The 27,969-nt window shown below is 45.5% G+C and overlaps 3 protein-coding genes across 9 annotated transcripts in view; 1 reads left to right on the top strand and 2 right to left on the bottom strand.

Moving 5' to 3' along the window:
- The window catches only part of LOC115058578 (myelin-oligodendrocyte glycoprotein-like), a 279,510-nt gene extending 255,951 nt beyond the window's left edge, over window positions 1–23,559 (bottom strand). Inside the window, exons 1-5 of one of the 2 annotated variants that reach the window (XM_029525979.1) lie at window positions 22,637–23,559; window positions 21,386–21,736; window positions 21,195–21,284; window positions 21,005–21,111; window positions 20,012–20,920 (exon numbers count right to left, since the gene is read on the bottom strand). In XM_029525979.1, the coding sequence (XP_029381839.1) occupies window positions 20,864–20,920; window positions 21,005–21,111; window positions 21,195–21,284; window positions 21,386–21,736; window positions 22,637–22,736 (705 nt within the window). In that variant the 5' untranslated portion in view covers window positions 22,737–23,559 and the 3' untranslated portion in view covers window positions 20,012–20,863. Of the gene's footprint in view, window positions 1–20,011; window positions 20,921–21,004; window positions 21,112–21,194; window positions 21,285–21,385; window positions 21,737–22,636 lie in introns of those variants that run through there. The other variant, XM_029525981.1, reaches the window with a different exon arrangement.
- LOC115058563 (endophilin-A1-like) lies at window positions 1,065–15,844 on the bottom strand. 4 transcript variants are annotated; one of them, XM_029525948.1, is made up of 9 exons: window positions 15,634–15,844; window positions 6,876–6,940; window positions 6,734–6,806; window positions 6,513–6,656; window positions 5,936–6,069; window positions 5,691–5,849; window positions 5,338–5,441; window positions 5,220–5,256; window positions 1,065–5,109 (listed from the first exon to the last, which is right to left on the bottom strand). In XM_029525948.1, exons 1-9 carry the CDS (start codon window positions 15,680–15,682, stop codon window positions 4,852–4,854), a joined length of 1,023 nt encoding a protein of 340 aa, XP_029381808.1. In that variant the 5' UTR covers window positions 15,683–15,844; the 3' UTR covers window positions 1,065–4,851. The 4 variants fall into 4 exon arrangements, with proteins under 4 accessions (XP_029381808.1, XP_029381810.1, XP_029381807.1 ...); XM_029525950.1 differs by having other exon boundaries at window positions 1,065–5,048; window positions 5,126–5,256; window positions 5,936–5,972; ... (1 more) ...; window positions 6,876–6,942; window positions 15,636–15,844; XM_029525947.1 differs by having other exon boundaries at window positions 1,065–5,048; window positions 5,126–5,256; window positions 6,876–6,944; window positions 15,638–15,844.
- Window positions 22,906–26,207, top strand: LOC115058575 (low affinity immunoglobulin gamma Fc region receptor II-like). Of its 3 annotated transcripts, none has more exons than XM_029525971.1 (6): window positions 22,908–23,418; window positions 23,725–23,970; window positions 24,173–24,421; window positions 24,645–24,758; window positions 25,319–25,384; window positions 26,017–26,207. In XM_029525971.1, the coding sequence occupies exons 1-6, from the start codon at window positions 23,388–23,390 to the stop codon at window positions 26,067–26,069; spliced, it is 759 nt and encodes a 252-aa protein (XP_029381831.1). In that variant the 5' UTR covers window positions 22,908–23,387; the 3' UTR covers window positions 26,070–26,207. The 3 variants fall into 3 exon arrangements, with proteins under 3 accessions (XP_029381833.1, XP_029381831.1, XP_029381832.1); XM_029525972.1 differs by having other exon boundaries at window positions 23,615–23,970; XM_029525973.1 differs by lacking the exon at window positions 25,319–25,384 and having other exon boundaries at window positions 22,906–23,418.
- Window positions 26,208–27,969: the final 1,762 nt, after the last annotated feature.

The following is a 27,969-nucleotide window of genomic DNA, read 5'->3' as shown; positions in this document are numbered from 1 at the left end:
GGTGAATAAAAACGCTTTGGGGTGATTTTTTATTTTTATTTTTAATAATCAGCCTTATAACTGTCTGTTTAGATTGTGTGAGTGAACTGCTAACAGATGGCCGGACTTGGAAACAAATTGTGTGTCCACAAAGTTTACTTTAACTTTGTGTGCTTGTAGACAAAGAAAACTTTTAGTTTTTTTCTTTAGATTTTTTCACATATGAAATGATAAAGAGGGAAACTGAATGTGAATGTGAATAAATATGACCGGTTCAATATTTAATTTATTCACACGGAAAGACAAAAATGGGCTTTAAACTGCTTTTCTGCATTTTATAGATCCGATTTTCTGAATTACAAGAAAAGAAAATATCAATAAGGGCTCAGCAACAGCATAAAAATAAAGACAGAGCCGTGTCGGTGTGTGCTGCAGTTATTTTGAATGCAGATGACCGTACTTCCGGTCCAAATGTCTCTGTTTTGACCTGGACTCTGAAACTGGGTCAAACCGTGTGCTGCGTTTGTGTCCCTCCAAAGTGTCTGAATTCTGATTTTCACATCGGACAGACAAGAGTAAACAAATAACACATTTAGAAAAGCATCTGGCTTTTTTTCTGCTTCAAACCAAAAAAGTTTTTTTTTATATATTTATTCTGTGAGTTAAAAAAATCCTATAACTGCGAGCATGTTTCTAATCACTTTATTTTTGTGTTAACCGGTATATTTTGCTGCTTGCAGCTGTAAAGTTTGATTTCTGAGGGTGTCTTTGAATGCGTCCTGCATTGATGTGAATGACTCCACAGCGCCTCCAGCGGCCATCCACAGTAACTGCACAAACTGAAGTATAATTCAGTACATATAAACACAAAGTTCAGAATCAATCTATCTGTCGTGTGTGTCAATAAATCAGATTAAGTTTAATTTTACATTTCCACACAAATGAAATAAATGTTTCCTGATGTTTTTGAAGAATAAAGCATCCATTTTGTGTGTCTGTCTCAGTGTGTGTTTTCGGAGGAACAGATTGGAGTCGTGTGGTCTGCGCTGTGTTGTGTTAATTCTTTATTGTCATTACATCGTAGTTCATCTTCACGACAAGCAGTTTATACATACAGTGATCTTAGATAATATCGTCCAATACGAGGAGAGCAACAGTTAGTATCACAGCTAAGGGTTTTTTTCCACTGACCCCCCAACATCACACACCAATCAATGTACTGAAGGTGCCGAACCCATGAACAGGACGCAAATAAATAAATAAATACATAAATAAGTGACCAAATAAATACGTAAAATACATAAATAGATTGTAACATGGTGTGTGTGTGTGTGTGTGTGTGTGGTGTGTGTGTATACTCACGTACACACACGTAGCTCACCAGAAGACACCAGCTTCCAAAGGCAGAGGGGTATTTTCTACAGCCAGGGGGCAAAAAGTATCATTGAGCCGCCACAGATCAGACCGAGGCCACGACACAAAAGCTGCAAGTCTCTGAAGTCGCACATTTGTGTGACGCAGAGCAGCTCGGAGGGCAGAAAGGATCCTCAGGAATCAGATTAACTGGTAAACTAAACAAAAAAGTGAAGTCACCTCTTCTCAAGAAAGGATTTATTTAGGTCCTGAATTAAAAACAAAATGAAAATAAACAGACTGTATTCAACATTAATTCTAATTTGTGATCTTTAACTATCTTCCTCTAAGAAGAACTGCAGTCTGTCCATCCGAATGAGATCAACCAACCTGATTCTTTTCAAGTTAGCCAAAAAGCAAAGAGGAAGTTTCTGCTCTCAGAGCGGTCGTCCTCAGAACCGGGCTCTCCGTTCTGAGTCGGACTCAGGAGGGGAATGTGGCCCAGGTCTGACCATCATGGAGACCAGAAGGGAAGTGGAAGGTAACACTGTACAGATCCCTCACTGAGGTTAGATTACACGTCGCCATTGAGGGCAAATCATTTCATCAACAAAAACAAATAAAGAGCAACAGAGATTTATGGCAGAGAGGCAAAATAAATAAGAAGCAACGTTCAGAAAAGTCTTAAAGCACTTTGTAGTGTGAAGGGCAGAAAGTTCAGGCAGGTCAAAGAAAAAACACACACAGTGAAGGAAGTGCAGAGTAGAAAAGTTAACACAAGTTCACTGCAGTGAGAGAAAAAAGCGTAACAAATACATCCCCATTATCACCATCATCATTATTATTCTTATTATTTATTTTTCTCAAACAGCAAATTTGAAGCAGTTTGTTTGCATGCAGTTCACAGACTTTCCACAGGCGGACTCCGAAAAATCAGACTCACACAGACCAACAAAAAAACAACAACAAACGAGGAAAACCAAAGAGAGACACTGAACACACAGCTGTCGTCTTTTCCAACAACCTGAAACAGTTAAAGAAAGAAACCAAGAAAGACAAGCTCTTACTTTCTCTTCACCTTGTCTATCATTGTGTTGTTGCTGTTGTCGTCACGTGTACTTCGGTAATGGATCCGGAATGGATCAATAGATAGATGGATGGATAAAGCTCTTCCTGTTATTTAGATGTTACCCAGAAACATCTTGCGTTTCTTCTGGTCCAGTTCAACGGCCCAAGTTCAGCCCAACTCTGCCAAACACACCATTAAATCTCCCGTATGTCAGTCGACACGCACTCGGGCCGGACTCGGGCTGTGCGTCTGGGCCAGAGGTTCGTTTTGTTTTCCAGGTAGGTTTGATTGTTAAGTCTTTGTTTATTGCCTTTGTAGGACATTCGATCTGTAGAACCTGGTTAAAACTGCATTTCACTGTTTTCACTTCTCTGTTATTACTATTTGTGTCCATTTATGGAACCAAAAGACAAAAACAAATCAACAAACAAAAGATGTTTTTCTCTGCTGAGATTTGTTACGTCTGTCATCAAACTTGTCAGCAAACTGGTGCGATACGAGTTGTAGCTTAACAAACATGACGCACAAATTCAGGTAATATAAAGTCATGACTCAGCTAAAAACAGCTGCTGCATCTCCACAGGTGGAATACGAATATTCAGACTCCTACAAATACAAAAATGTATGTCCTGTTGTTATTGTTTTAGATCTGAGAATACTTTTAGAATACTTCACACTGCTGGGCTTCAATTCCTTTTGTGATTTGGGGTTGTGTTGTTGTGCGTCATGCGGTGATACACAACATCTCAAATTTAAACATGGATCAGGAAATATTTAGATTCTGGCTCAAATGGAAGAACATCAAGAGTTAACGGAGTCAACGGACCTTCATTAACACTTATTGTGATAACGAAGCAGAAATGTTTGTGCGACAGGTCAAACTGAAGGTCTGTAAAATGTTTCCTTTAGGTCGAAGTATTCACCACTAAATACTTTAACTGAAGTATTTTCTTAACACTGCGTCACCAAAGCACAAGAGCGGGAACGTGAAGCGAAACACCGGCCGGTTAGCCACACGTTAGCCAAGCTAGCACAGATTCCTGCTGACGATGACTACACAATAAGTAACGCCTGCATAAAAAACAACCCAGTTTACGCTTTAAAAATCCATCTGCAGCTCTGTTTCGAGGTAACGTTAGTTCCACCAGGTTCCATCACAGGCTTCGTAGTTTTCCTGATTTTTATTTACAGTGGAGTCGGGTTTGGGTTAGCCAGGGTAACCCAGCACCTTCTAACATCTCGGGAATACAATACTGAATCCCTCAGACTTCCATTTGATCGGATCTCTAACCAGAAAATTCCCAACTCAACTCCAACTGAACTGATCAACAAGGAAAACTCGTTATCAGCTGGTCTCGTTGTAAAAGTGATGAAGTGCTGAACCAGCTGAGCGGAAACAGAAACCTTCTGCTGCCGTTAAAGACAAAACCCCCAAAACTTTGGTTTCATCTGTGATATCTAACTGTCGGATTATTAAAAATAATGTCAGAAATGGGTTCTTCAAGCTGCCACGCTGAGAATACTGATGATCATCAAAGCCGTTAAAGTCTTTATTCCAGGAACCATTTTAAACCTACAGCTCAGCCACCAAAATGTTTTTGGTTTAAATACCAGCCATCCCTGAACTTCTGACGAATCAAACCAACGACGACTAAACTCTGGGAATCTAAGAACGGCGACCACTGCTCACATCCTGCATGCAAAAGCCACGAAGAAGACGAGCCGGCAGACGTCTTCTCCAAACAGGAAACACCACACGTCTGAGCAGCGCAGTCTGTCATAATCTGAAGTGTCCGCTCCGCCACCCGAGCTGACATGTTTATTGACCTTTAGGAGCTAAATGAGTTTCTTCATCACCACAGAAAAATTGTCTTATTGCAGATGTTACTCAAAAGATGCTCTCCCCAAAACTAAACTTTGACTCTCAGACTGATTCATGCAAACAGACTCTGAGAAAGACAGAGCAGGTTAGAAACAGAAAGCAGCTGGATCTGGATGAGAGGTCTAAACTGCAGTACGGAAACATGCTGAAAGAAAGAGAGACAGAAAGAGGGAAGACTGTGACAGCTGCTGAGAAAGAAGGCAAGTGAAGGTAGAAAAGACGGAGAGAGAGATGTCAGCAGGACTTTGTGCTGGCTGGATCATAACAGAGTCACAAACACACACATACATGCACGTACATTGACACCGTGCCTCAAGTCTCCAGAGCCTCGTCGGCCGAGCGCGGCGCTGCAGAAGTCTGCTCGGCTCTCCGGTCCAGTTCCCGCCGCCTCGTCGGCCCCGTCTCCGGCTCCTCTCTCACGTCAGTCCATTTGTGAAAAGCAGAATGGCACAGAAGCACAGAAGAAGAAGTAGAAGGAGGGCGTGGTTTGTCGTTTACGCAAAGACAGGCCGTTTTTTTTCTCGATCGATCTGTCGGGCGGGAGAAGGATCCGGTTCGTCGGCGGGACCTAATGAGGGAGCGGCACCAGGATATCCACGTAGTTGATGGGGAAGAAGCCTGACTGGCCGTTGATCATGCCCTCGTACCAGTTGTCGTCGATCTGATTGGTCAGGGTGATGACGTCGCCCTCTTTGAAGCCGAGCTCGCCTTCATTCTCCGGCTCGAAGTCGTACAGCGCTCTGCAGCAGGGCTGGTCCAGGGGGGCTGCAGCACACAACACACATGAGGCCGACGTCAGCAGCAGAAGCTGGACTGGACTTGGTGTCTGGATCAGAACCCACCTGGTGTTCTTCCGGGGGATTTGGCCGAGTGGATCCCCCCGTTGTGGCTCTCGCTGGGGGGCAGCAGCTCCAGAGTCATGCGGGCTTTGGGAGCGTACTCCTTCCTCGGCTTGCTGGACACCTCCTTTATCCTGGAAAAGTCCAAAAGCAGAAATCAGAGTTTTGTCGATCCACGTGAATCTTTCTGTGCGGTTTGTTTTCATCAGTCCGACCTGTCCTCCATCTTGCTGGAGAGCTGTTGGAGGATTTCGGCGGCCCGGCTGTGGTACTCCAGCTGAGCCTGGACCAGAGCTGCCAGCTGGCTCACCTGCTCGATCTGCAACACACACACACACACACACGGGTCCTGATCCAAACCGTGCTGGGCCTGACTCTTTGTTTTTTCCGGAGCAGTTTTGAACGCTGTGGGTTCTCATTACAAACTACATGTGTAACTATGGCAACGACAGTTGTCATGCAACATCGACAGAAAACACGTTGAATTTTTTTTTTTCCCCTTCCGGGCAGCTTGTTGGGTTTTTCACATTTCCTTTCTATTAATCTTCCTGATAATGAAATTCCTCACGTCACTCTCCAGCAGGTTGAACATGCTCTGCTCTGCGATCTCTTTGCTCTCATCAAACTTCTCCAGCGCCTGTTTGATTTCGTCGTCCTGGACTTTTCCGTGGCGCTTCTTCTTGTAGTCGAAGTCCAGACGGCGGCCCTCCATCTTCTTCAGATGGTGCTGGAGTCGGAGAGGAACGGGGAAAAACGTCAGTTTGGAAATGAGGATTGAAAACATCAGCTGCTGTCTGCAGGTGTTTTATCCACCTGGATCTCCTTCAGGTCTTTGTCGTGGAGGTTCTGCAGCGGGTCGATGAAGTTCTGTTTGACCTCCATGTCCAGGGCGTCCTTCACCTCGCCGAGCTCCTTCATCGCCTCGCCGGCATCGATCAGCGCCAAACCTGGAAGGAAGTGATGACAGAAGGAGCAAAGACATGAAGGAAACAAACTGATGGAATCCGGGAAGGAGGTGAAATAAATCCTTCATTTTAAATAAACACTTCTTGCTGCTGTTTCACAGTAAAAGCCACAAACACTTCTCTTCACTCAGGCTTTTATTGTGAAAAGCTGCAGTTAATAACCCTGAAGAGGTAAATTTTGCAGGATTTTAATACTTACCCATTTCCTGTCTCTCTACGCTGTCCTATCAAAATAATAAAAAATGGGCAAACAGTAGGCTGAATAAAGTAACGTGACGTGGTGGTTTGTGTTCTTCTGTGCAGCTTAAATAAAACTTTCAGCGATTGAACTTCAAATTATTCCACAAACTGATCAGCTCAAACTACAGGTATCCCCCTCCTGCTCTGTTTTACCCCCCTCCATCCCTGATCTGCCCCCCTCTTACCGAAGCAGGATTCCTCTCCTAATTCCCGCCCAAACTTCAACATGGCGTCTCCCAGGACAGTCTCGGCCTGCGGGTAGCCGGGTCCTTTGTCCTGGCCGCGGATCTTGGACATGGTGTTGATCATGCTCAGTTTGGCTCTGGACGCTTTGAGGAGGCAGCAGTTAGAAAAGCAGCGGCAGAGCGAACACTGACATGTTTTTGTCGTTGTTGTTGTTGTTTACCTGGATTAGGCTGCAGGTATTCTGTAGTTCTGGTCATGATGTCCAACACGGCTCTGCTGGTCACGTCCACCTTCTGCAGCAACACGTGTCAAATATGTGATCAGCAGACAACAACCACCAAAATCCACATTCTGATATTTACCTTTTCCATTTCTTTGAAGTCATCGTCCAACTTGGTTCCTTCTGCCCCTCCAACCTTCTCACTGACTCTCTGTGAGAGAAACAAAGACAGATGAAACGAGACGGAGAGAGAGACGTGACCGTCTGTTCTTTTAAAACGTTGCTCCTCCAGCTCCAGTCAAACCCCAGCAGACTGAATCCAGCGAACTTCAGGTCCACGTGTGTGATCGTCTTCCTTCACCTCAGGTGGTCGATCACAGGATTTTCCACACGTGACTCACATCAGCCTCCCACACACAGTGAATGGACGCATTAATGCAACATATGGCATCAGCAGGCGACGGCTGCATTTTGAATATCTGCGTTGGTGCAGCTGATTAATTATTAAACAGACAAACTGCAGCTCTGTGTTTTCACTGTTAAATCTGTTAATACGGGACCACCTGGACTGACTGAGGACACACAACTGAAAACACACAGAAGGAGCCCAGAGCTGGGAATCGAACCTCCTTCAGGACTGACCACTGGACGACCGTGCCGTCAAGTCATTTCTCTCCCATAATGCATCACAACGCCTCATTAGAACAACCCACAGCATACAACCAGCTGAAGGCCACAATGATGTCACATCCTCCACATCAGACCGACAAACCATCCAAAAGGACAACATGTGTTTATGTAACAGCTTGGACACCTGAGCACCTGTGTGTGTCTGTGTGTGTCTGTGTGTGTGCTGTCAGATGAGACGCATCATTTGTGGTTTCATCTTTGTGATGTTATCAGTCTCTCTGCGGTCAGTTTGGTTTTAAAAGACTCTGTGTGTGTCGTTGTGTGTTTTTAACTGACATCTTCAACACTCACGTGAAAAAAAAAAAAGACAACAACAACACAACGCAACAAAACCATCGCAGGAAAGGAAAGTGAGAAGAACAGACAGATGAGGATGAAGATGCAGTTGCTATGGTGACAGAGCTCTGACTGGGTGCTCTCATATTTCCAAGAACACACACACACACACACACACACTGTTATGCAACCGACTGCGTTTCTTTTCACACTTTATTTCTGTTTGACCAGTTTTAAAGTTCAGCAGCTCTGATGCTTGTTTGGGTCTTTTATTATGAAAATCTCCAGCCAGAGTCTGTAAATCAGTCCTGTGTGTTTCTGATTTTTCATCGTTACTGAGCAGAACTGCTGATCAGATAAAGACAGAAACGACCCAAACAGAGAGGAACTTTTCTGTGGAGAAGATTCCAGAGAACAGTCTGAACTAAAAATGAAAAAGCCAAAGCTGACTGTGTGTAAATAGGTTAACCACCTCCTCCTCCCCGTCTTTGCCTTTTTGCTGAGTCACCCCTCACAGGCACAAGCGAGTTTAATCAATGAGGGGATGTCTGACATTGAGGAGGTCAAAGGTCAGAGATGGAGCCAATAGGCCGGCCCTCCTCCACCTCCACTGAGCTGACATTAATCTTGTGTGGAGGAGAATCAGCTGGAGACGGTTCATCTATCAGTCTGAACGGCTGCCAAGACACACGACGCCGTCTTGGACTGAAGGATGATAAAAACCAGATTAACCAAAATCTAATCAACCTGTTTTAGAGGTCAGAAGTCATTTTAGAAATGTTAAGATTTTGACCAGGGTATGAAAACAAACACAAAGCTCTCATTAAAGCAGGAAAAGAGGTGAAGTGGCTCAGCTGTTACTTTTCCCTTTCATCACCTGATGATGGTGATCACCTGACCCGCCTCGTTAGGTTCATTAGGACGGCGCTAAACCGTTACATCACGAAACAGACGGCAGCTCGGCGGAGCTGAGGGGGAACGACTCGTCTCCTCGGAGGGAGCCGCAGACACTTAATTACCAGAAGTTCTTTCTGTCAGAGACAGAGACAGACAAAACACAGCAGAAGAGAAATAAGAGGGAAGGCCTGGACCAAAGAAAAGAACTTCTGACTATTTTCATCAGGTCTGATCCGTGATCGACTGAAACTAAAACCTCCTGATGCAGGAAAGGAAGGAAGGAAGAGGAGGAAATAAGGAGAAGGAGAGAGAATTCAAAGAAGATATAAAAAAAAGGAGGCAGATAGAGACTGAGAGGAGTGAAGCCTTCTGGGTAAAAACGGCTTCATTGTCATTCCAGCAGGTTTCTCTGCAGAAACATTTTCATTCTCAGGAGGCGGTCAGATTCCAGCAGTGCAGCAGCCGAGACGACAACATTCAGACCTTTAATTATCAAAAAGAAACTCTTCTGATCATTTAGATTCAGGAGGTTCATTCAAAAGTGTCACCAAATATCTTTAAAGATTTAGATAAATGAAGGTGTCAGAATAAGAGTCAGTATGGAGGACTGGGTGAGCTTTCCGTCTCGATCAAAGTCCGATCAATAACTGATCTATTAGCAATAAGCCTGCAGTGTCTGATCCATAACAGCTGCTGGCTGCAGACGCTCCAGTTCACTTATTTTCTCGTCGTGAAGGTCGACAGCATTCATCAGACTGACGCCTGCTTGTAATTACACTGAATAAATGAGATTGTTTGTCCTTTATCTGCTGCGACACGTTTCCCATCAGCCCTCTGTCCATCTGCTCAACGAGGAACGCTGAACTGAACATGAATTTCGAATCAAAAGACAAAGACTTGTTTTTCTGTTGTTACAGTGGAAAGTAGGAAATAAATCAGATATGTCCAAAGTCACAGCTGGGTAACAAATCTGACAGAATAAAGTCCAGATTCAATGTGTTAATATCAAAGTCCACTGCTCCGACGTTTTAGTCAACAGACTGAAATAGGAAGAAGGTGAGAAAACAGAAAGCAGAGCTGATTTCCTCTGTTTGCTTTATTCAGCTCATAAATCAGCAGGAAGCAGCCGACTGCGTGTCCGATGGGCTTCCAGGGAATATTCCTGTCAGGCTGATGGAGTCAGCAGCACATTTCTGTTTTTCTTTAATATTTAACATCACTATTTCATTCAAACTGCGTTTGGTTATTTTTATTTTAACAAATATAACTGACAACGTTTGTCACGCACCAAATTTCATGCATTTTTCTGTCAATTTAAGAGAATCTGAATTTTAAAAAAGTATTCATTTTTTTATATAACAAATTAATCTATTGAACTGTTAAACTTTATTTTATTTATCTAAATTATAGCAGATATTCTCTGTCTGCATTAGTTTTAAAGGTCAGAGGTCAGAGTTCATAGGTCAAGAGGTGCCAGACATTAAAGGAGATAAACCACAAACCAAAAGCAGAGAAACGGACGGCTGATTGTGAATCTGCTGCTCCGTCACATGATGTCCCCTCAAGGCTGATCAATTATTGAGTGTGTGTGGGGGGGGGGCGGTGTTGCCACGACAACAGTGTCCCCTCAAATGGAGAGCAGGGTGTTTGATCAGGAAGCAGCAGAGAAAGATTATCAGTCATTTCAAAATAAACCTAAATGCTTTTTCAGTGATTACTGATGATTGATGTCTGCAGCTTCAGTTCGTTAATGAATGAATGAATGAATGAATGAATTGATGACATCATGGACCGTCTGTGTTGTCTTGCTGTTTAACCACGGATGGATCCGTGCCTCCGGCTCGCCTTCATGTTTTATTCAGACAGGTAAACTCAGGTGTCCCGTTTCCTGTCCGGGCCGCCGCCGCCAGCGTCAGCAGCCATCTTTGCTCTGGTTTGGACCATCTGTTAAAGGACGAGTGTCTCGCTGAGAAGTGTCCTAGATTCAAGTCTCTGAGGACACAGCATCAACTTTTAATGTTCCCGCCCCGACACAAACACACGCTCTCCTCTGATTGGCCGATTCGCACACACCTGAGCTCGGCCAAGAAACGATGTGATTGGTTGATTCTGCAGGGAAATCCAGGGGGCTGTTCTTTCACAATAAAAGCTTTGTGCTGAGTCAGCCCGTCCTCCATGACACCTGGACAGCCCCCACCTTCCTGTTTCCTGTTTCACCTGAATGTTGTTGCCGATGGTTACAGATAGACTGAGCAGACAGAGAAGCGCCCCCCCTCCATTATCGAGGGTGGTGGATTCACAGTTATTCTGGGCTTCGCCATCAACACCTCACCTCAGAGCGCCGCCATCGCTCCGAGTCAGCTGCTGTGCCTTCATTAACACTGCTGGAAACACCAACATGGATTCATCCGCTGCTGAAGATAGTCCCTAACAAAGATCAACTGTCAGATTAGGACTGTGTTGAAGTCTATGGGAAAACGTCCCTCCTCCTACAGTCTTTGGTACAACATGATGTCATCAGGCCCGCCTTCACACGTCAGCGTTTCATTTTGCTGCTTCAAATAAAATAAAAAGTGAAAGTTCACCCAAATATTTGTTTCCTCGTCTATTATTCTGATAAATGAGATGTTTCGTGGTGAATAAAAAGGTTAAAATGTGACAAAAACGAGTCCCTGTCACTTCCTGTTTGTGTTAAATCTGCGGATGAATAAAATGAGACGCTGCAGAGTCTCTGCTGCTGTACTTTTTATTTTTACTTCCTGCTCTGCTCGGCTCTGCTGCACTGACCCAGTTCTCCGTCATGAATCAATAAACTTCATCTCTTCTCTTTATCTGTCAGACGTAACACAGTCCGACATTACGGACATTTCTTCACTTCGGAAGCCTTCCTCCTCCACATTACTGAAGCTTTCAGTGTCGTGTTACAGCGTGAACGTGTGAATTAAACAACATTTTCATTGATTTAAACTCACAGGACTCAGATGTTAATGTGGATGAAAGCAGCTAAAAACACTCAAAGACAAAATCCCAAATTAAAGGGTTGGGAGATTTTTGTTTTTCTCTTGATAAACTCTTAATGAGCTTAAAGAGATGAAGGAATCAGACCTGTCATTCAAAGCTCCAGACAAAATGAGTTGAATGAAGATTCTCGGCTGACACTGAGGTTAAAAAGTCAGACAGTCACCAGTTTGACTTTAAAACCTGAACCAGTGTCTGGATCTGGGACGGAGCGGAATGAGGCTGTATATTAAAAAATGAAACTGGGATGTTAATTATTATTATTATGAAGTAAACAATAGTCAGGAACTTTCGTCCCACCATGATGATGATGTCACAACGGCGTGACGCGGCGTCCAGCTTTAACACTGACATCAATCGACGGTGTTTTCAGACCAAGTCTTTTCCTGACCGAGATGATGCTGACAGTATAGTAACCATGGCAACAGAGGCAGTGGGCACGCCACTCTCTTTATGGTTTGAATGCATATTTCTGTAACCACGGTAACAAGGCTGAAGTCTATTAAGGAAGTTAAGGAGCGGCAGAAGGAAAAAAGGATGAAGTGGAACTTTTCCTGTTTTGTGAGTCTGAGCTGATCTGACAGAATCAGATGAGTCAAAGTAGAAGAAGAAGAAGCATCACTAGTAAAACACAAAACAACACGTCAGTTCGGTCTCAAACAGCCACTTCCTGTCCGTCAGACTCATCATCAACCAGCAGCCCACAACAAACCCAAAGGTCAAAGGTCAAAAGGATTCCTCATGAAGGTCTTTGTTCACACACCGTCCGTGTTTCTTTCCCTTCGTCGTGACCGAAGAACAGATCGGTGAGTTTGATGACGGAGGGATGAGAAAGTGGGAAGGAATACTGATGAGGAGGGAAGTTCAAAGAGGATGGAGGGACACAGAAGGGAGGAGCGATGGGAGCGATGGGGAATGTAAATAAAGGTGGTGGAGCATGAAAACAGGGAGGAGGGGAGATGGAGAAAGGACAGAGATAAAAGAGAGGTGGAAAGGTGGATAAGAAGAAAGATGGAGGGATAAAAAGAAGACAAAGAAATGGATGACGGATTCACAGAGCAACAAGAAGGACAGAAATCCAGAGAGGACGGTTATGGACGGATGTCTGGACTCAAGGAAAGATGGAAGGATGGAGGCAGGAGGGAGGGAAAGGAGAGGTGGATGGAGGAGAGGAGGATGGAGGAAAGGAAAGGAGGATGGAAGGAAGGAGAGGAGGATGGAAGGAAGGAAGGAGAGGAAGATGGAGGGAAGGAGAGGAAGATGGAGGGAAGGAGAGGAGGATGGAGGGAAGGAGAGGTGGATGGAGGGAAAGGAGAGGTGGATGGAGGGAAAGGAGGATGGAGGAAAGGAAAGGAGGATGGAAGGAAGGAGAGGAGGATGGAAGGAAGGAAGGAGAGGAAGATGGAGGGAAGGAGAGGAAGATGGAGGGAAGGAGAGGAGGATGGAGGGAAGGAGAGGTGGATGGAGGGAAAGGAGAGGTGGATGGAGGGAAAGGAGGATGGAGGAAAGGAAAGGAGGATGGAAGGAAGGAGAGGAGGATGGAGGGAAGGAGAGGAGGATGGAAGGAAGGAGAGGAGGATGGAAGGAAGGAAGGAGAGGAAGATGGAGGGAAGGAGAGGAAGATGGAGGGAAGGAGAGGAGGATGGAGGGAAGGAGAGGAGGATGGAAGGAAGGAAGGAGAGGAGGATGGAGGAAAGGAGAGGAGGATGGAGGGAAGGAGAGGAGGATGGAGGGAAGGAGATGAGGATGGAAGGGAAGGAGAGGAGGATGGAGGGAAAGGAGAGGTGGATGGAGGGAAAGGAGGATGGAGGAAAGGAAAGGAGGATGGAAGGAAGGAAGGAGAGGAGGATGGAGGGAAGGAGAGGAGGATGGAGGAAAGGAGAGGTGGATGGAGGAAAGGAAAGGAGGATGGAGGGAAGGAGAGGAGGGTGGAGGGAAGGAAAGGAGGATGGAGGGAAGGAGATGAGGATGGAGGGAAGGAAAGGAGGATGGAGGGAAGGAGAGGAGGATGGAGGAAAGGAGAGGAGGATGGAGGGAAGGAGAAGAGGGTGGAGGGAAGGAGAGGAGGGTGGAGGAAAGGAGAGGAGGATGGAGGGAAGGAGAGGAGGGTGGAGGGAAGGAAAGGAGGATGGAGGAAAGGAGAGGAGGGTGGAGGGAAGGAAAGGAGAGGAGGGTGGAGGGAAGGAAAGGAGAGGAGGGTGGAGGGAAGGAAAGGAGGATGGAGGAAAGGAAAGGAGGATGGAAGGAAGGAGAGGAGGATGGAGGGAAGGAGAGGAGGATGGAAGGAAGGAGAGGAGGGATGGAAGGAAGGAAGGAGAGGAAGATGGAGGGAAGGAGAGGAAGATGGAGGGAAGGAGAGGAGGATGGAGGGAAGGAGAGGAGGATGGAAGGAAGGAAGGAGAGGAGGATGGAGGAAAGGAGAGGAGGATGGAGGGAAGGAGATGAGGATGGAAGGGAAGGAGAGGAGGATGGAGGGAAAGGAGAGGTGGATGGAGGGAAAGGAGGATGGAGGAAAGGAAAGGAGGATGGAAGGAAGGAAGGAGAGGAGGATGGAGGGAAGGAGAGGAGGATGGAGGAAAGGAGAGGGGATGGAGGAAAGGAAAGGAGGATGGAGGGAAGGAGAGGAGGGTGGAGGGAAGGAAAGGAGGATGGAGGGAAGGAGATGAGGATGGAGGGAAGGAAAGGAGGATGGAGGGAAGGAGAGGAGGATGGAGGAAAGGAGAGGAGGATGGAGGGAAGGAGAAGAGGGTGGAGGGAAGGAGAGGAGGGTGGAGGAAAGGAGAGGAGGATGGAGGGAAGGAGAGGAGGGTGGAGGGAAGGAAAGGAGGATGGAGGAAAGGAGAGGAGGGTGGAGGGAAGGAAAGGAGAGGAGGGTGGAGGGAAGGAAAGGAGGATGGAAGGAAGGAGAGGAGGATGGAAGGAAGGAAGGAGAGGAAGATGGAGGGAAGGAGAGGAAGATGGAGGGAAGGAGAGGAGGATGGAGGGAAGGAGAGGAGGATGGAAGGAAGGAAGGAGAGGAGGATGGAGGGAAGGAGAGGAGGATGGAAGGAAGGAAGGAGAGGAGGATGGAGGAAAGGAGAGGAGGATGGAGGGAAGGAGATGAGGATGGAAGGGAAGGAGAGGAGGATGGAGGGAAAGGAGAGGTGGATGGAGGGAAAGGAGGATGGAGGAAAGGAAAGGAGGATGGAAGGAAGGAAGGAGAGGAGGATGGAGGGAAGGAGAGGAGGATGGAGGAAAGGAGAGGTGGATGGAGGAAAGGAAAGGAGGATGGAGGGAAGGAGAGGAGGGTGGAGGGAAGGAAAGGAGGATGGAGGGAAGGAGAGGAGGATGGAGGGAAGGAAAGGAGGATGGAGGGAAGGAGAGGAGGATGGAGGAAAGGAGAGGAGGATGGAGGGAAGGAGAGGAGGGTGGAGGGAAGGAGAGGAGGGTGGAGGAAAGGAGAGGAGGATGGAGGGAAGGAGAGGAGGGTGGAGGGAAGGAAAGGAGGATGGAGGAAAGGAGAGGAGGGTGGAGGGAAGGAAAGGAGAGGAGGGTGGAGGGAAGGAAAGGAGAGGAGGGTGGAGGGAAGGAAAGGAGGATGGAGGGAAGGAGAGGAGGGTGGAGGAAAGGAGAGGAGGGTGGAGGGAAGGAGAGGAGGATGGAGGGAAGGAAAGGAGGGTGGAGGGAATTCCCTGTTGCGTGCAGAAACAGCCAATCAGCTCTGCAGACACACACACACGATTTCAACTCACATCGTGTTACGTAATTAGATGACAACCTGTGTGTGTGTGTGTTTGAGGTTTTGTACCCACAATCCACCGCGACAAAACAGCAGAAATTCGTCCACAGATTGACTCCATTTCAGCTGAAAATCTGATTTTGAGGACAAAAACAGCGGAAAGAAAACATAAATAATGTAAAGCTGACTACGGCGTCGGAAAAGGGACAAAACACCCGAGCTTCATTTGTTTCGCTTCCGTGCGACAGAAAAACACTTGAAACCCAAAAACACAGAACACAGACAGAACAAAACGAAGAACACACCTGGGTGGCTTTATGGAACTGCTTCTTCAGCCCCGCGACCGACATCACTTCGGCGGACGGACGGGTTAAGACGGCCGAGGGGGAGGACCGAGGACGGACCGGGCTCCGGTGTTCCTCCGGCGGGAAGGGACGGCTATCTCCGGGGGGGTCGGCGGAGGAGGAGGCAGAACCGAACCGATGGATCTATTTCCAGTCTGAGAGAGAGAGGGGGAGAGAGAGAGGGAGGGAGAGAGCAGTCACCGGGAAGATGTATCACTCCGCTCAGAAAACACATCCATGAAAACCTCAACCAGGAAAGGAAAGGAGGATGGAAGGAAAGGAGAGGAGGATGGAAGGAAGGAAAGGAAAGGAGGATGGAAGGAAGGAAAGGAAAGGAGGATGGAAGGAAGGAAAGGAGGATGGAGGGATGGAAGGATGGAGAGGAGGATGGAGGGAAGGAAAGGAGAGGAGGATGGAGGGAAGGAAAGGAAAGGAGGATGGAGGGAAGGAAAGGAGAGGAGGATGGAGGGAAGGAAAGGAGAGGAGGATGGAAGGAAGGAAAGGAAAGGAGGATGGAAGGATGGAGGGAAGGCTGGAGGGAAGGAAAGGAGGATGGAAGGAAGGAAAGGAGAGGAGGATGGAAGGAAGGAAAGGAAAGGAGGATGGAGGGAAGGAAAGGAGGATGGAGGGATGGAAGGATGGAGAGGAGGATGGAGGGAAGGAAAGGAGAGGAGGATGGAGGGAAGGAAAGGAAAGGAGGATGGAGGGAAGGAAAGGAGAGGAGGATGGAGGGAAGGAAAGGAGAGGAGGATGGAAGGAAGGAAGGAAAGGAGGATGTAGGGAAGGAAGGAAAGGAGAGGAGGATGGAAGGAAGGAAAGGAAAGGAGGATGGAAGGAAAGGAGAGGAGGATGGAAGGAAGGAAAGGAAAGGAGGATGGAAGGAAGGAAAGGAAAGGAGGATGTAGGGAAGGAAGGAAAGGAGAGGAGGATGGAGGGAAGGAAAGGAGAGGAGGATGGAAGGAAGGAAAGGAAAGGAGGATGGAAGGAAAGGAGAGGAGGATGGAAGGAAGGAAAGGAAAGGAGGATGGAAGGAAAGGAGAGGAGGATGGAGGGATGGAAGGATGGAGAGGAGGATGGAGGGAAGGAAAGGAGAGGAGGATGGAGGGAAGGAAGGAAAGGAGGATGGAGGGAAGGAAAGGAGAGGAGGATGGAGGGAAGGAAAGGAGAGGAGGATGGAAGGAAGGAAAGGAGAGGAGGATGGAGGGAAGGAAAGGAAAGGAGGATGGAGGGAAGGAAAGGAGAGGAGGATGGAAGGAAGGAAAGGAGGATGGAGGGAAGGAAAGGAGAGGAGGATGGAGGGAAGGAAAGGAGAGGAGGATGGAAGGAAGGAAAGGAGAGGAGGATGGAGGGAAGGAAAGGAAAGGAGGATGGAAGGAAGGAAAGGAGAGGAGGATGGAGGGAAGGAAAGGAAAGGAGGATGGAAGGAAGGAAAGGAAAGGAGGATGTAGGGAAGGAAGGATGGAGAGGAGGATGGAGGGAAGGAAAGGAGAGGAGGATGGAAGGAAAGGAAAGGAAAGGAGGATGGAAGGAAAGGAGAGGAGGATGGAGGGATGGAAGGATGGAGAGGAGGATGGAGGGAAGGAAAGGAGAGGAGGATGGAGGGAAGGAAAGGAAAGGAGGATGGAGGGAAGGAAAGGAGAGGAGGATGGAGGGAAGGAAAGGAGAGGAGGATGGAAGGAAGGAAAGGAGAGGAGGATGGAGGGAGGAAGGAAAGGAGGATGGAAGGAAGGAAAGGAAAGGAGGATGGAGGGAAGGAAAGGAGAGGAGGATGGAAGGAAGGAAAGGAGGATGGAGGGAAGGAAAGGAGAGGAGGATGGAGGGAAGGAAAGGAGAGGAGGATGGAAGGAAGGAAAGGAGAGGAGGATGGAGGGAAGGAAAGGAAAGGAGGATGGAAGGAAGGAAAGGAAAGGAGGATGGAGGGAAGGAAAGGAAAGGAGGATGGAAGGAAGGAAAGGAGGATGGAGGGATGGAAGGATGGAGAGGAGGATGGAGGGAAGGAAAGGAGAGGAGGATGGAGGGAAGGAAAGGAAAGGAGGATGGAGGGAAGGAAAGGAGAGGAGGATGGAAGGAAGGAAAGGAGAGGAGGATGGAAGGAAGGAAAGGAAAGGAGGATGGAGGGAAGGAAAGGAAAGGAGGATGGAGGGAAGGAAAGGAGAGGAGGATGGAAGGAAGGAAAGGAAAGGAAAGGAGGATGGAAGGATGGAAAGGAAAGGAAAGGAGGATGGAAGGATGGAGGGAAGGCTGGAGGGAAGGAAAGGAGGATGGAAGGAAGGAAAGGAGAGGAGGATGGAAGGAAAGGAGAGGAGGATGGAAGGAAGGAAAGGAAAGGAGGATGGAAGGAAAGGAGAGGAGGATGGAAGGAAGGAAAGGAGGATGGAGGGATGGAAGGATGGAGAGGAGGATGGAGGGAAGGAAAGGAGAGGAGGATGGAAGGAAGGAAAGGAAAGGAGGATGGAAGGAAAGGAGAGGAGGATGGAGGGAAGGAAAGGAGGATGGAGGGAAGGAAAGGAGGATGGAGGGATGGAAGGATGGAGGGAAGGCTGGAGGGAAGGAAAGGAGGATGGAAGGAAGGAAAGGAGAGGAGGATGGAAGGAAGGAAAGGAAAGGAGGATGGAAGGAAAGGAGAGGAGGATGGAAGGAAGGAAAGGAGGATGGAAGGAAGGAAAGGAGAGGAGGAGGGAAAGAAAGGAGGATGGAGGAAAGGAAAGGAGGATGGAGGAGAGGAGGATGGAGGGTAGGAAAGGAGGGAAGGGAAGGAAAGGAGAGGAGATGAAATGACCAACCAGTCCGTCCAAAAACCTGAACGTCACTCAGACAGACACTGACTCTGTTAAAGTCCTCAGTTCAAGCAGAGACAGACCGAGAGCTCATTTCTGAATCTATTTTTATATCAGTTTTTATTTCAAAATGGTTGAATAAACCATCTGTCACAAACAAACGATCTTTGGACCCTGTCTGTGACGTCACCTCACGATTCTTCCCGCAGCGGGAGCACAAGACACATCAGACCTGATAATAATAATAACAACAACGAACAACAACAAAGAACAACAACAACAAAAATAAGAATTTCATAAAAGTATTTTTGGGTCGTTTTTGGTTTCAGCACCACGGACAGGGCCACGCTGCATTCAGGCTCTGCTGGGAAATCGGATAACTCGCAAAATATCCTTTTAAAACAAATTTGAAAGTTGCTGTGTCTACCTGACATAGACTAAATACTGAAGACATAAATAGACATAAATAGTGTTCTGTTTGGTTGTGTTGATGATGATGATGATTCATCCCTGACAGCCAGGGGGCGACAGACGCTTTGACAAAAACTGGAAATGAAGCCATGAATAAATATTTTTAGATTTAAATGGAATAATGTAATTTAACATCACTATAATAGACACTCATGTGTCAGTGAAATACATCTGATTATTGTGTGAGCACAAAGATCACGTGTGTCTGTTGTTGGTTTTTGTCTTGAGCTCATGATGCTGTGAAAACAGAAAGTGAGTCCTCTTTGTTTGCTGCAGCGTTGCAGTGTAGTTTACATGTAAACATCATCTGTCATTGGTTCTGTTTGTACACTTTTCAGTAGATGTTGAAGGTCTATACATGTTAAACATAAATATATTTATAATTCAATAAACAAGTTCAATATTGAGGAAGATGAACATAAGAGCAGCTGCTACATGTGATTCATAAAGCATGACAAACATTGTGTGCGTGTGTGTTGTTCATGTGATTTATGTCGTGTGTCACAATTTTTCTAATTTGTGGAAAAAGATGTTTTCTTTTCAGGCAGATGGAAGGATTGTTATTCTGGAGCTCAGCAGATTAAATGTGGTAGATTATTAGAGTTTATCTCAGAGAGCAGCTAACACTCCACCAGACTCTTTTCATGCAGGCGAGCCAGAAAGTGCTTCACGAGTTTAAAAAATAAAGTAAGAGAGAACACAAAGGAACAAAAAAGAAAACCAAAATACACACAACAGCTGGACACCTCGAGACCTGCGAGGCGGAGCGGCAGGAGCCTCATGACTGAAACTGAAACTGGAGATTTCAGCAGCTGATGGTCCTGTCATGTCTTCAGTCTGTGGCCCGTCCACTTCTACCAGAACTTCTTCAGGCTCAGCTGGAGCACATGTTCCAGTCTTGGTGACCCTTGACCCCTGAGGTCCACTGTGTGACTGCTTGACTTGTTTTATTTATATATTTAAGGAAATACCTTAAAAAAAAAAAAAAAAGTGCATAGAACTCCAACACTGAATCAGAAGTCCCTAAAATTCTACACGAGAAAAAGAGAAAGTGACACTGTTTTCATTTGAAAACTGAAATATTTATTTGGAAACATTTTACTTTGTCAAAAAAACATGAAAGAAAGTAACAATAAATAAAGTGCAGAGCAATTCAGAATTTTTTATTTGAGCATATTTTACTGATATGAGAGCATCAGAGCAAACATTCCTTCAACTGTGTGCAAACTTATAGAATCTGACTGTTTCAGTCGAATAAAAAAGTACAAACATCAACTCCCTTCAAAGGTCTATAACTTCAGAACTGTCCTGAGGAGACACTTAATTCCTCCAAACATCATTTGTTATTTTTGTGAAATCTAAAGGAAGATTTATAAAACAATTAAAGGTTGAACTGTTTTGTACTGCTGTACATGCAGTGAACACAAACATGACTGAGTCCTCATCAGAGTTTTGGTCTGCAGCCTCAACACTTCAGTCGTTGGTAGAAAGTTGAGTGAAGTCGGAGTTCTGGACTTCTTTTCTTTAATAAAGTTTTCACTTCATTGACCTTTTATCGTCTTCTGTCTGAGCTGCTTATGATCTGAGACTTCAATGTCCAAGTAGCAGGAGGTATCCATGGAGAGCAGATGATCGCAGAGAGGAGTTTAAAATAAATCTGTCTGGGTTCAGCCAGGAAATAATTAACAGTCTGATCCTGTTCAGCCAAACCATTTAAGGTCAGACGCCACCGTCCATGAAAAGTTATACAAATAAAAGATTCCACTGAAGCTGGAGACTGCTGAATGTTTCTCAGCTGACTGGACATCCGGTGGTGCAGAGAGGTTAAAGTAAAGCTGGAGAACAGATGGTGAAGTATGTTTACTGAGATCACTCATCCTTTCTTGGTCTTCAAGATCTCCCTCCTGTTGGCTGGTGTGAAACAACATCTCATCAACGGTCAACATTCCTCTGAGCAAGGCAGCTCACAGCTCTGGGCAGTTTTGTACCTCACAGCCTGGAAGAACAAGCAACAGATGTTCAACAGTTAGACACAGCAGAGTTTGAAGCACAAAGTCACAAAGTCTGTTGGTTCACTTACATCTCGTTTTTTATATTGTTTTAGGAAGAATCCACCTGCAACCAAGACGAGTATGAGAATAAAGAACACAATCACGACCACAATCACGATGGCAGTCACAGGTTCATCTGTGTGAAGAATAAAAGTGATCAGTTTCAGTCACAGAGACAACAGAAACATGAACAAACAGCTGATTGGTCCTCGTCCTCACCCTGTTCAGGTTCATGGACTTCTGGAGCTGCAGTGCTGAGATTTCTGGGAATCAGCGGCGTCTCTGTGGTCCGGGTCGTAACATCTGGATCTGATAAAAACAACATTAGCAGCAGATGACTAAAAGAAAAAGCACAACAATTCATGCAGCAGCACCAATGACCTAAACTGGATATCAGCAGGACTACTCACTGATGACGAGCTGGATGACCGAGGCGACGGCCAGCCTCGGGATGAAGCATCTGTATGTGCCTTCATCTGAGGATGTCACGTTGAGGATCCTCAGCGAGACGTTTCCTCTGCTCAGCTCCCCGGTGAACAAACTCGTCCGACTGACGTAAGAGGGCAGTTTGCTGTGGACAACTTCTTTTCTGTCCCGGAACAAGTGAACGATCCGCGGCTGTCTGGGCTTCACGTCGTTCCTCGACCACTCCAGGGTGAAACGCCGCAAGTCCAACGGAGGAATCAGCTGGCATGGAAGAATGACATCATCTCCCAGGACTGAAACAATTGGTTGAAACGAACCAACCAGATCACGCTGACCTGGAAAATTAAACCAAATAAAGTCTGATAAATTTTGTGTGGCGATACAAGCTTTAGAAGTGTCAGAGGGCTGCTAACAATCATTTTCTGTTCTTTTGCCTTGAATGAATTAGCCAACGATTTCTTGATCAATCATTTGGTCTGAGAAGAAAGTGCGAGGTAAGTGTCTACACATCGACAACAACACAACAACAAGTCCCGACTCTGAATTTTTTAAATCACAGTGAGGACGGTGATGTTGGTTTGACTTGGTCCACCAACGATGACGTGTAAATATTAACAGCTGCAGCCAGCTCACAGAAACTCATGTGGTTTTAATTTACATTCATTTGGCTGTCTTGGTTTCTGGTCTTTTAAAGGTACATCAGCCATCAGTGTTACTCACACAGCATTATGTATCAGCTACCCACTTCTGGGTTTGTCACACTGTTCACACCAGAATAAAACAAAGAGTCCATTCTGAGTGTGATCATCATGGAAACTCCACAAACAGAAAACCCCAGAGGTTCTGCCTTCAGACCGAGAAACTTTCTGAAACACTTCATTTTGTTTTCACAGTGTGGAGATCTGGATTTCCCCTTGGTGATCAATAAAGTTCGTTCTTTCTATCTATCTATCATTAATTAATTAATTCATTCATTCATTCATTCATTCCCTTCATGGGAATAACACGAACAAACATTAGACCGTAGAAGAAGAATCTCCTCTCAAACATGTTCTTCTTTGTTTCAGTTAGTTAACATTTGTCAGGAATGACACAGTTAATGAACAGCTCGAACTCATTCATTCATTCATTCATTCATTCATTCATTTATAACAAAAATCACCGAAACCAGCCAGAAACGCAGCTAGCTTGGAGGCTAACAGGTTAGCTTCGGATCTACCGGTCGGTGTGTTTACCTTCAGAACCGGAGCAGGACACCAGAACCAGCTGGAGGATCAGAGTCCAGAACCAAAACCAGATCCGGGACCGAGCAGAGGTCCTCAGAGAACCGAACATAACGACCACCGAGAACCAGAGACTGAGCTGACGGAGCAGCTTCCATGGTTGTTTTCTGGGCGTCTTACGTCACTGATGATGACGCAGCCATACGTGGGCGTGACTCACCAGTGACTCACCACGTGTGATAGGAAAAAAAAACAAAACAATCTTTAATTCTTTTACTCGTTCTGGAAAAATCTCCCAGAATCTGCAGCCTTGTTTAGTCTGAAGAGTCAGACAGAGCATTTTATCTTAATGTGTCACAGTCAAAGGGATTGTCACCTTCGCTGTAAAATTAAAAGTGAAACAACACCTCTGATTTAGTAAGTCCCCAAAATACACAAGATTATTTCACCTGAAATCAGAGACTTCATCTGGACTCAGGATTTTGGTCGTGTCCGTCCTCGGCCTCACGTTTTCTGCCCCATTCAGCTCGTTTCAGCCTCTCTCTCCTGGACTTTGTATAACTTTACTTCCTCTGCTTGTATCACAGCATCAGTTTGTGGCCCACAAAGACTTTTAAGGTGTTTGGGTTCACACTTTGAAGAACATCCTGCACAAGCAAGTTCTGCACACAGACATGAATTTGATATTACAGCAGGAAGCTGTGGTCACACAGCAATACAGCCTCCATCACACAATCAGTTCAGCCATCGGGGGGGAAGCAGCATGGAGATTTCAACTCTGTGCACCGTCGCTGGTGAGTACTGAACTTCATATCAGCTCGTTTCTTTAATCGTGTTCAATTAGAAACCAGCAAACAGTCCGAGTCTAAGCAGACCTAAAGACTTCAATTTGGCCCCGTGAATACTGAGGACATAAGAAGAAGAAGAGAAGATGACGCAGACGCTTTTTGTGTGTCGCTCGTTGTTGTTGTATGTTGTAACCTCCTGCAGGAAGCTAATGAGAAATAAGGTCAAAGGTAAAAGCATCAGCCTGACGCAGCTGAGTTAATCCTGTCAACACAACGATAAACAAGGAAGAAACAAACGTGTGCTTCTTGCAGCTGCTCTGATGGTCTTCCCCAACAGATCCCAGTTCTTCGAGTACGAGTCCATCTCTTTTAGCTGTGGACACCATGGAAGCTCTGGGTGGGCGGTTAAAAGGACGCTGTCATCAGGGATAACTGAGGACTGTCAGGGAAATGAATCCAACTGCGTCCTCGACGTTATCTATCCGTCAGACAGCGGGCTGTACTGGTGTGAGTCCGATTCAGGAGAGTGCAGCAACGCCATCAACATCACCGTGACAGGTCAGTCACAGGCAGACATATTTTTCTCACCGTGGCTACTGTGTGATTGACAGATTGTGCCAGCCAATCAGGACAGAGTATGGAGCAGGTCAACAGGATGGTCTGTGATTGTTCAGTAAGAAGAGAGAAGTCAATGCTAACGGCGAAATTAGGAAATCTTTCAAATGCAATAATAATGATGACGATGGCGCTCGTCCCTCAGACGGCTCAGTGATCCTGGAGAGTCCAGTCCATCCTGTGATGGAGGGAGACCATGTGACGCTGCGCTGCAGAAACAAGACGACTTCCTCCTCCAGCTTCACGGCAGACTTCTACAAAGACGGGCTCCTCATCGGGAGCAGCTCCACGGGAAGCATGACCATCCGCACGGCTTCCAAATCCCATGAAGGATCCTACAGGTGCAACATCTCAGGATGTGAAGCATCAGCAGACAGCTGGCTGACCGTCACAGGTAGAAAAGTCCCAGAGACACTTTGACTCTGAGCAGCTCCACTTCAATTTCATTTCGTTTCAAATCGGACTCGTGTCAAAACCCAAAGCTGTCAGTTCATCACTAAACCGTTTATTTCAACACAACAGATTTGTTTGGACTGAATATGAACGTGATGTTTGTCTCAGAGAACCTGTCATCCTTTTTGACTTTGAGGCCAACTTGTGAATTTCCTGTTTCAAAGCGAGGCCTCCTGGTGCACCTCAGTCCAAACCCGTCGTCTATGTTCTGCTTCCTGTGGTGGGCGTCTGTGTGCTGCTGGCCTTGATGCTGCTCATCGGCTGGAGATGCCACAAAGGTCAGAGTGTTTTCATAAATAAACTGATATTTTGCATCCGGCCTTCAGCCGCGCCTCTGTCTGCTCCCAACGCGTCGAATGAATCCATTTAGGAGCTTTTCCCAAGTTGTCGTTAATTCAACTTCTAATTCAGAAATGAAAAAATGATTTAGAGACCATGTTGAATTTTATTTTCTGTTAACTTCCATTGTGTTGGAGACACACAAAAGTGTGTGTGAACGGCCTCATTGTTCGATCCAAAAATGACAGAAAATACCACAGTGCCTTTCATGTCTTTGTCCTGAACAACGCTGAGCATCACCAAAGTCATTGTAGTCTATGGGAAAATGTCTCAACCCCTCCCTTGATTTTATCGATTATGAGTTTGTGGTGTCGATAACATTTTTAGTTGCAGGCCTGGATGAGAAACTAAAGATGAAGTCGTGTCTTTACGTGGTCAGTGGAACAACAAGAAAAGTTTCAGTGTCTAAAAGCAGCTGATCTCCGTTTTCTGATCTCACTTATGAAGCCAAACTTTCACAGAGGAAGCTAATTTAACTGGGACTGCTGATGTTTTACAGCTAAACACGATGTTTTATACACAAATGTGACCATCACACAGAGCGAGCTGCCACCGAGGATCAGAGGTAAACACACACAGACGCACACAGACACACACAGACACACACAGACAGGTCAGTGTTTGTGTTCCAAACAGCTCTGATATCGATCATCTATAAAAAAACAACAATGAAACTCTCCGTCACTTGTTCCATTGTGTTGTAAAAACCTGTTGTTATGGAATGAAGACATGTATTTGTTGTTGTTTCACCTGTGCAGCCAGGGATTCCTGATTGGGCCAAAGGTTGCTGTAAATGAAACACAATGAGGTCATAGCTCCTCCCCTTTAAGACGCATTCCTCAGCTGTTTGTGGGTGTGACATTAATAAAAGTATCACTTGACCTGCTGAAGTTTCAGTCGGAGGGGAAACTCAAAATTTTAATCAGTGAAAGCAAACAAAGAACCCCAAATGAGTCTTTCTGGTTGTTTTCTGTCTCTTCAAAAGAACAAAATGTGAATCTATTTATTTCAACTATCAGCTATCTTTTTATTTTATTTCATTTTTTGGTTTTAAAACTTTTTTCAGTATATACAAAGTTCACACAAAGAAAAGGTGAAATAAAATCACATCATCTCATCACCCTCCATTATTTCTTATTTTGTCCAGCTCATCGCTGTTGTGTGTTGTGTTGTACCTTGTGTGTCCTTCATCCTCAGATCGAGGTGCTGCTAAAACCTTTTACTCCAAAGTCAAACCAGGCTCCACCTGACAGGAAGTAACATCTGCTGAGGAGCCGGAGAGCCTTTTGATTCTGTTTCTTGGCCTTGTTATCATTTTGTGTTTTTCCCAGACTCCTGTGAATATCTTCTCTTGTCTCACTTTTCATGAATAAAATAAATGGGCTCTTTTCTGCTTATTTACTGTCTGAACACTCAGAATTGAAGGCGGCTCTGACTCACACTGAGTCTGAGCTGTTAATCGCTGAGAACATCAGCTCCTGGAGGTCCGGCCTGGAGACAGTCCTCCTTCTGTCTCCTCATCACGTTTTATTTTAAACTTCCTGCTTTAAATTCCAGAGTGGGAAGGATTTTAACAACTGGAGCAAACATGTGACACCACATTCCTTTCCATCTTTCCCCTCAGCGATCGGGGGCAGACCCAAACAGTCGCTCTTCTGCTTTTTTAAATTTGCCTCTGTTAATAATAGATCTCCCACATGGTGATCACAGCAGAAGACAACAGCAGCACCGTTCCATCAAAACTATAAATAATACGTCTTTTCTGAAACAAATTATTCTGCTGATAAATGTAGAAAAATATCAATGATAATTGTTGAAATTATGAATGAACAAACGACTGAAAAGCTTTTTTTATTTATTTTATCTTCATCTTAGACGTTTAGTAGCTAATATGAACATTATAATGTTCTCTCTCAATGCTAACGGTGTGATGCTGCTACATTAGCTTTTTTTTTTGCTTGTTTTATAAATTTATTTATATTTTTCTACATATATCATTAAATGTATTTGTTGTGGCCATTCGTTCAAAAAACAAAAAAGGTCTTTCAAAATTTCTTTCAAAAATTATCAAAATTCAAGAAAAATCTAAATCCACTCTCAAAGGGCCACGAATGCACCAGATTATTTAGGCTTACTCAGGCAGTCAAAGATTTCATTTTCCAGGACATTAGCTCCGAATCTGCCTCGAACGCCTGGCTACTTCGATCACCTACCATGATGCCCCTGGTGTTCACCCAAAAATGATAATAAACTAATCAAACTAACAAAGCAGCTCCTACGGAATTTATCAGGGGTTCATTTGTTTCGACGGGTATGCATTTTTAATTTCTCTTTATCTGGGCTGTGTGTGTAAAAACAGAATTATCTGTTTACATGATGAGAAAAAGGTTTGGCAGCTTGGTAAATCCTTACAGCCACTAACGCTGGTAACATTTTGACTAACATTGAACACTTTCATGCCTACAGCCATGAAATTTGATTGAATGTTGAACCTGATCAGGAGTTTCAGGTGTGTCGGCCATCTTGAATCTCTACTTGTGAAGTGGAATAACGTTATTTTTGTTAAAAACTTCCGAGTTCCAGACAAAGCCAAGATGGAAAACACCTGGTGACAGGTGAGGGCGGAGCCACAGTGACAAAGGAAGGAAGAAGGAAAAAAAAAAAAGGAATTTCAAAATAAAAGGAACAGCATATCAGCGGTGTGGAATTATTTCAGCTTTAAAAAGGAACATGCTGTGCTGATGTGTTGCTTCACGGAGCAACACAACAAACCTCTTCCAGCACACACCTAAACCCAAGACAGCATCAATGAAAGTCCTGGAAGGGGACATAAATACATCGAGGCAAAGCCAAAGATTTGTTGCTCTTACGTGTCTGTACATTTGCATTGAAGTCAAGAGGATTAAGGTTAGGACACAGGAAGCTGTGGTGGTGAGCAGCAGGTCAAAGGTCACAGAGAAATGAGAGGTCAGAAGGAAAACCTGAATGTCCCATCGAGGTGGACGACAACAACAGACATCAGCAGGTCGGACTGAAGCTGACAATAAACTTTATATACAGAAAACTCTCCGACTAATTCAGTTTGAATCTGGCTCCACCTGGCGGCTTCTGTCAATAACACAGGCCTCCTCTTCATTACTGTAATATCAG

The sequence above is a fragment of the Echeneis naucrates genome, chromosome 18 (assembly GCF_900963305.1).
Source record: "Echeneis naucrates chromosome 18, fEcheNa1.1, whole genome shotgun sequence".
In the NCBI taxonomy this organism is placed as follows: domain Eukaryota; kingdom Metazoa; phylum Chordata; class Actinopteri; order Carangiformes; family Echeneidae; genus Echeneis; species Echeneis naucrates.
The sequence above is the reverse complement of the archived record's forward strand: the minus strand, read 5'-3'. Positions and strand labels throughout refer to the sequence as shown.

Excerpts from the sequence above, each read along its gene's own strand:
- LOC115058563 (XM_029525947.1), bottom strand. The coding sequence starts at position 15,682 with ATGTCGGTCGCGGGGCTGAAGAAGCAGTTCCATAAAGCCACCCAG. Across the intron at positions 6,807-6,875 it reads ACTTCAAAGAAATGGAAAAG|AAGGTGGACGTGACCAGCAG; the intron begins GTAAATATCAGA and ends GTGTTGCTGCAG. Across the intron at positions 5,049-5,125 it reads ATCCCCCGGAAGAACACCAG|CCCCCCTGGACCAGCCCTGC; the intron begins GTGGGTTCTGAT and ends TGTGTGCTGCAG.
- LOC115058575 (XM_029525971.1), top strand. The coding sequence starts at position 23,388 with ATGGAGATTTCAACTCTGTGCACCGTCGCTG. Across the intron at positions 24,759-25,318 it reads CGGCTGGAGATGCCACAAAG|CTAAACACGATGTTTTATAC; the intron begins GTCAGAGTGTTT and ends GATGTTTTACAG. Across the intron at positions 25,385-26,016 it reads GCTGCCACCGAGGATCAGAG|ATCGAGGTGCTGCTAAAACC; the intron begins GTAAACACACAC and ends CTTCATCCTCAG.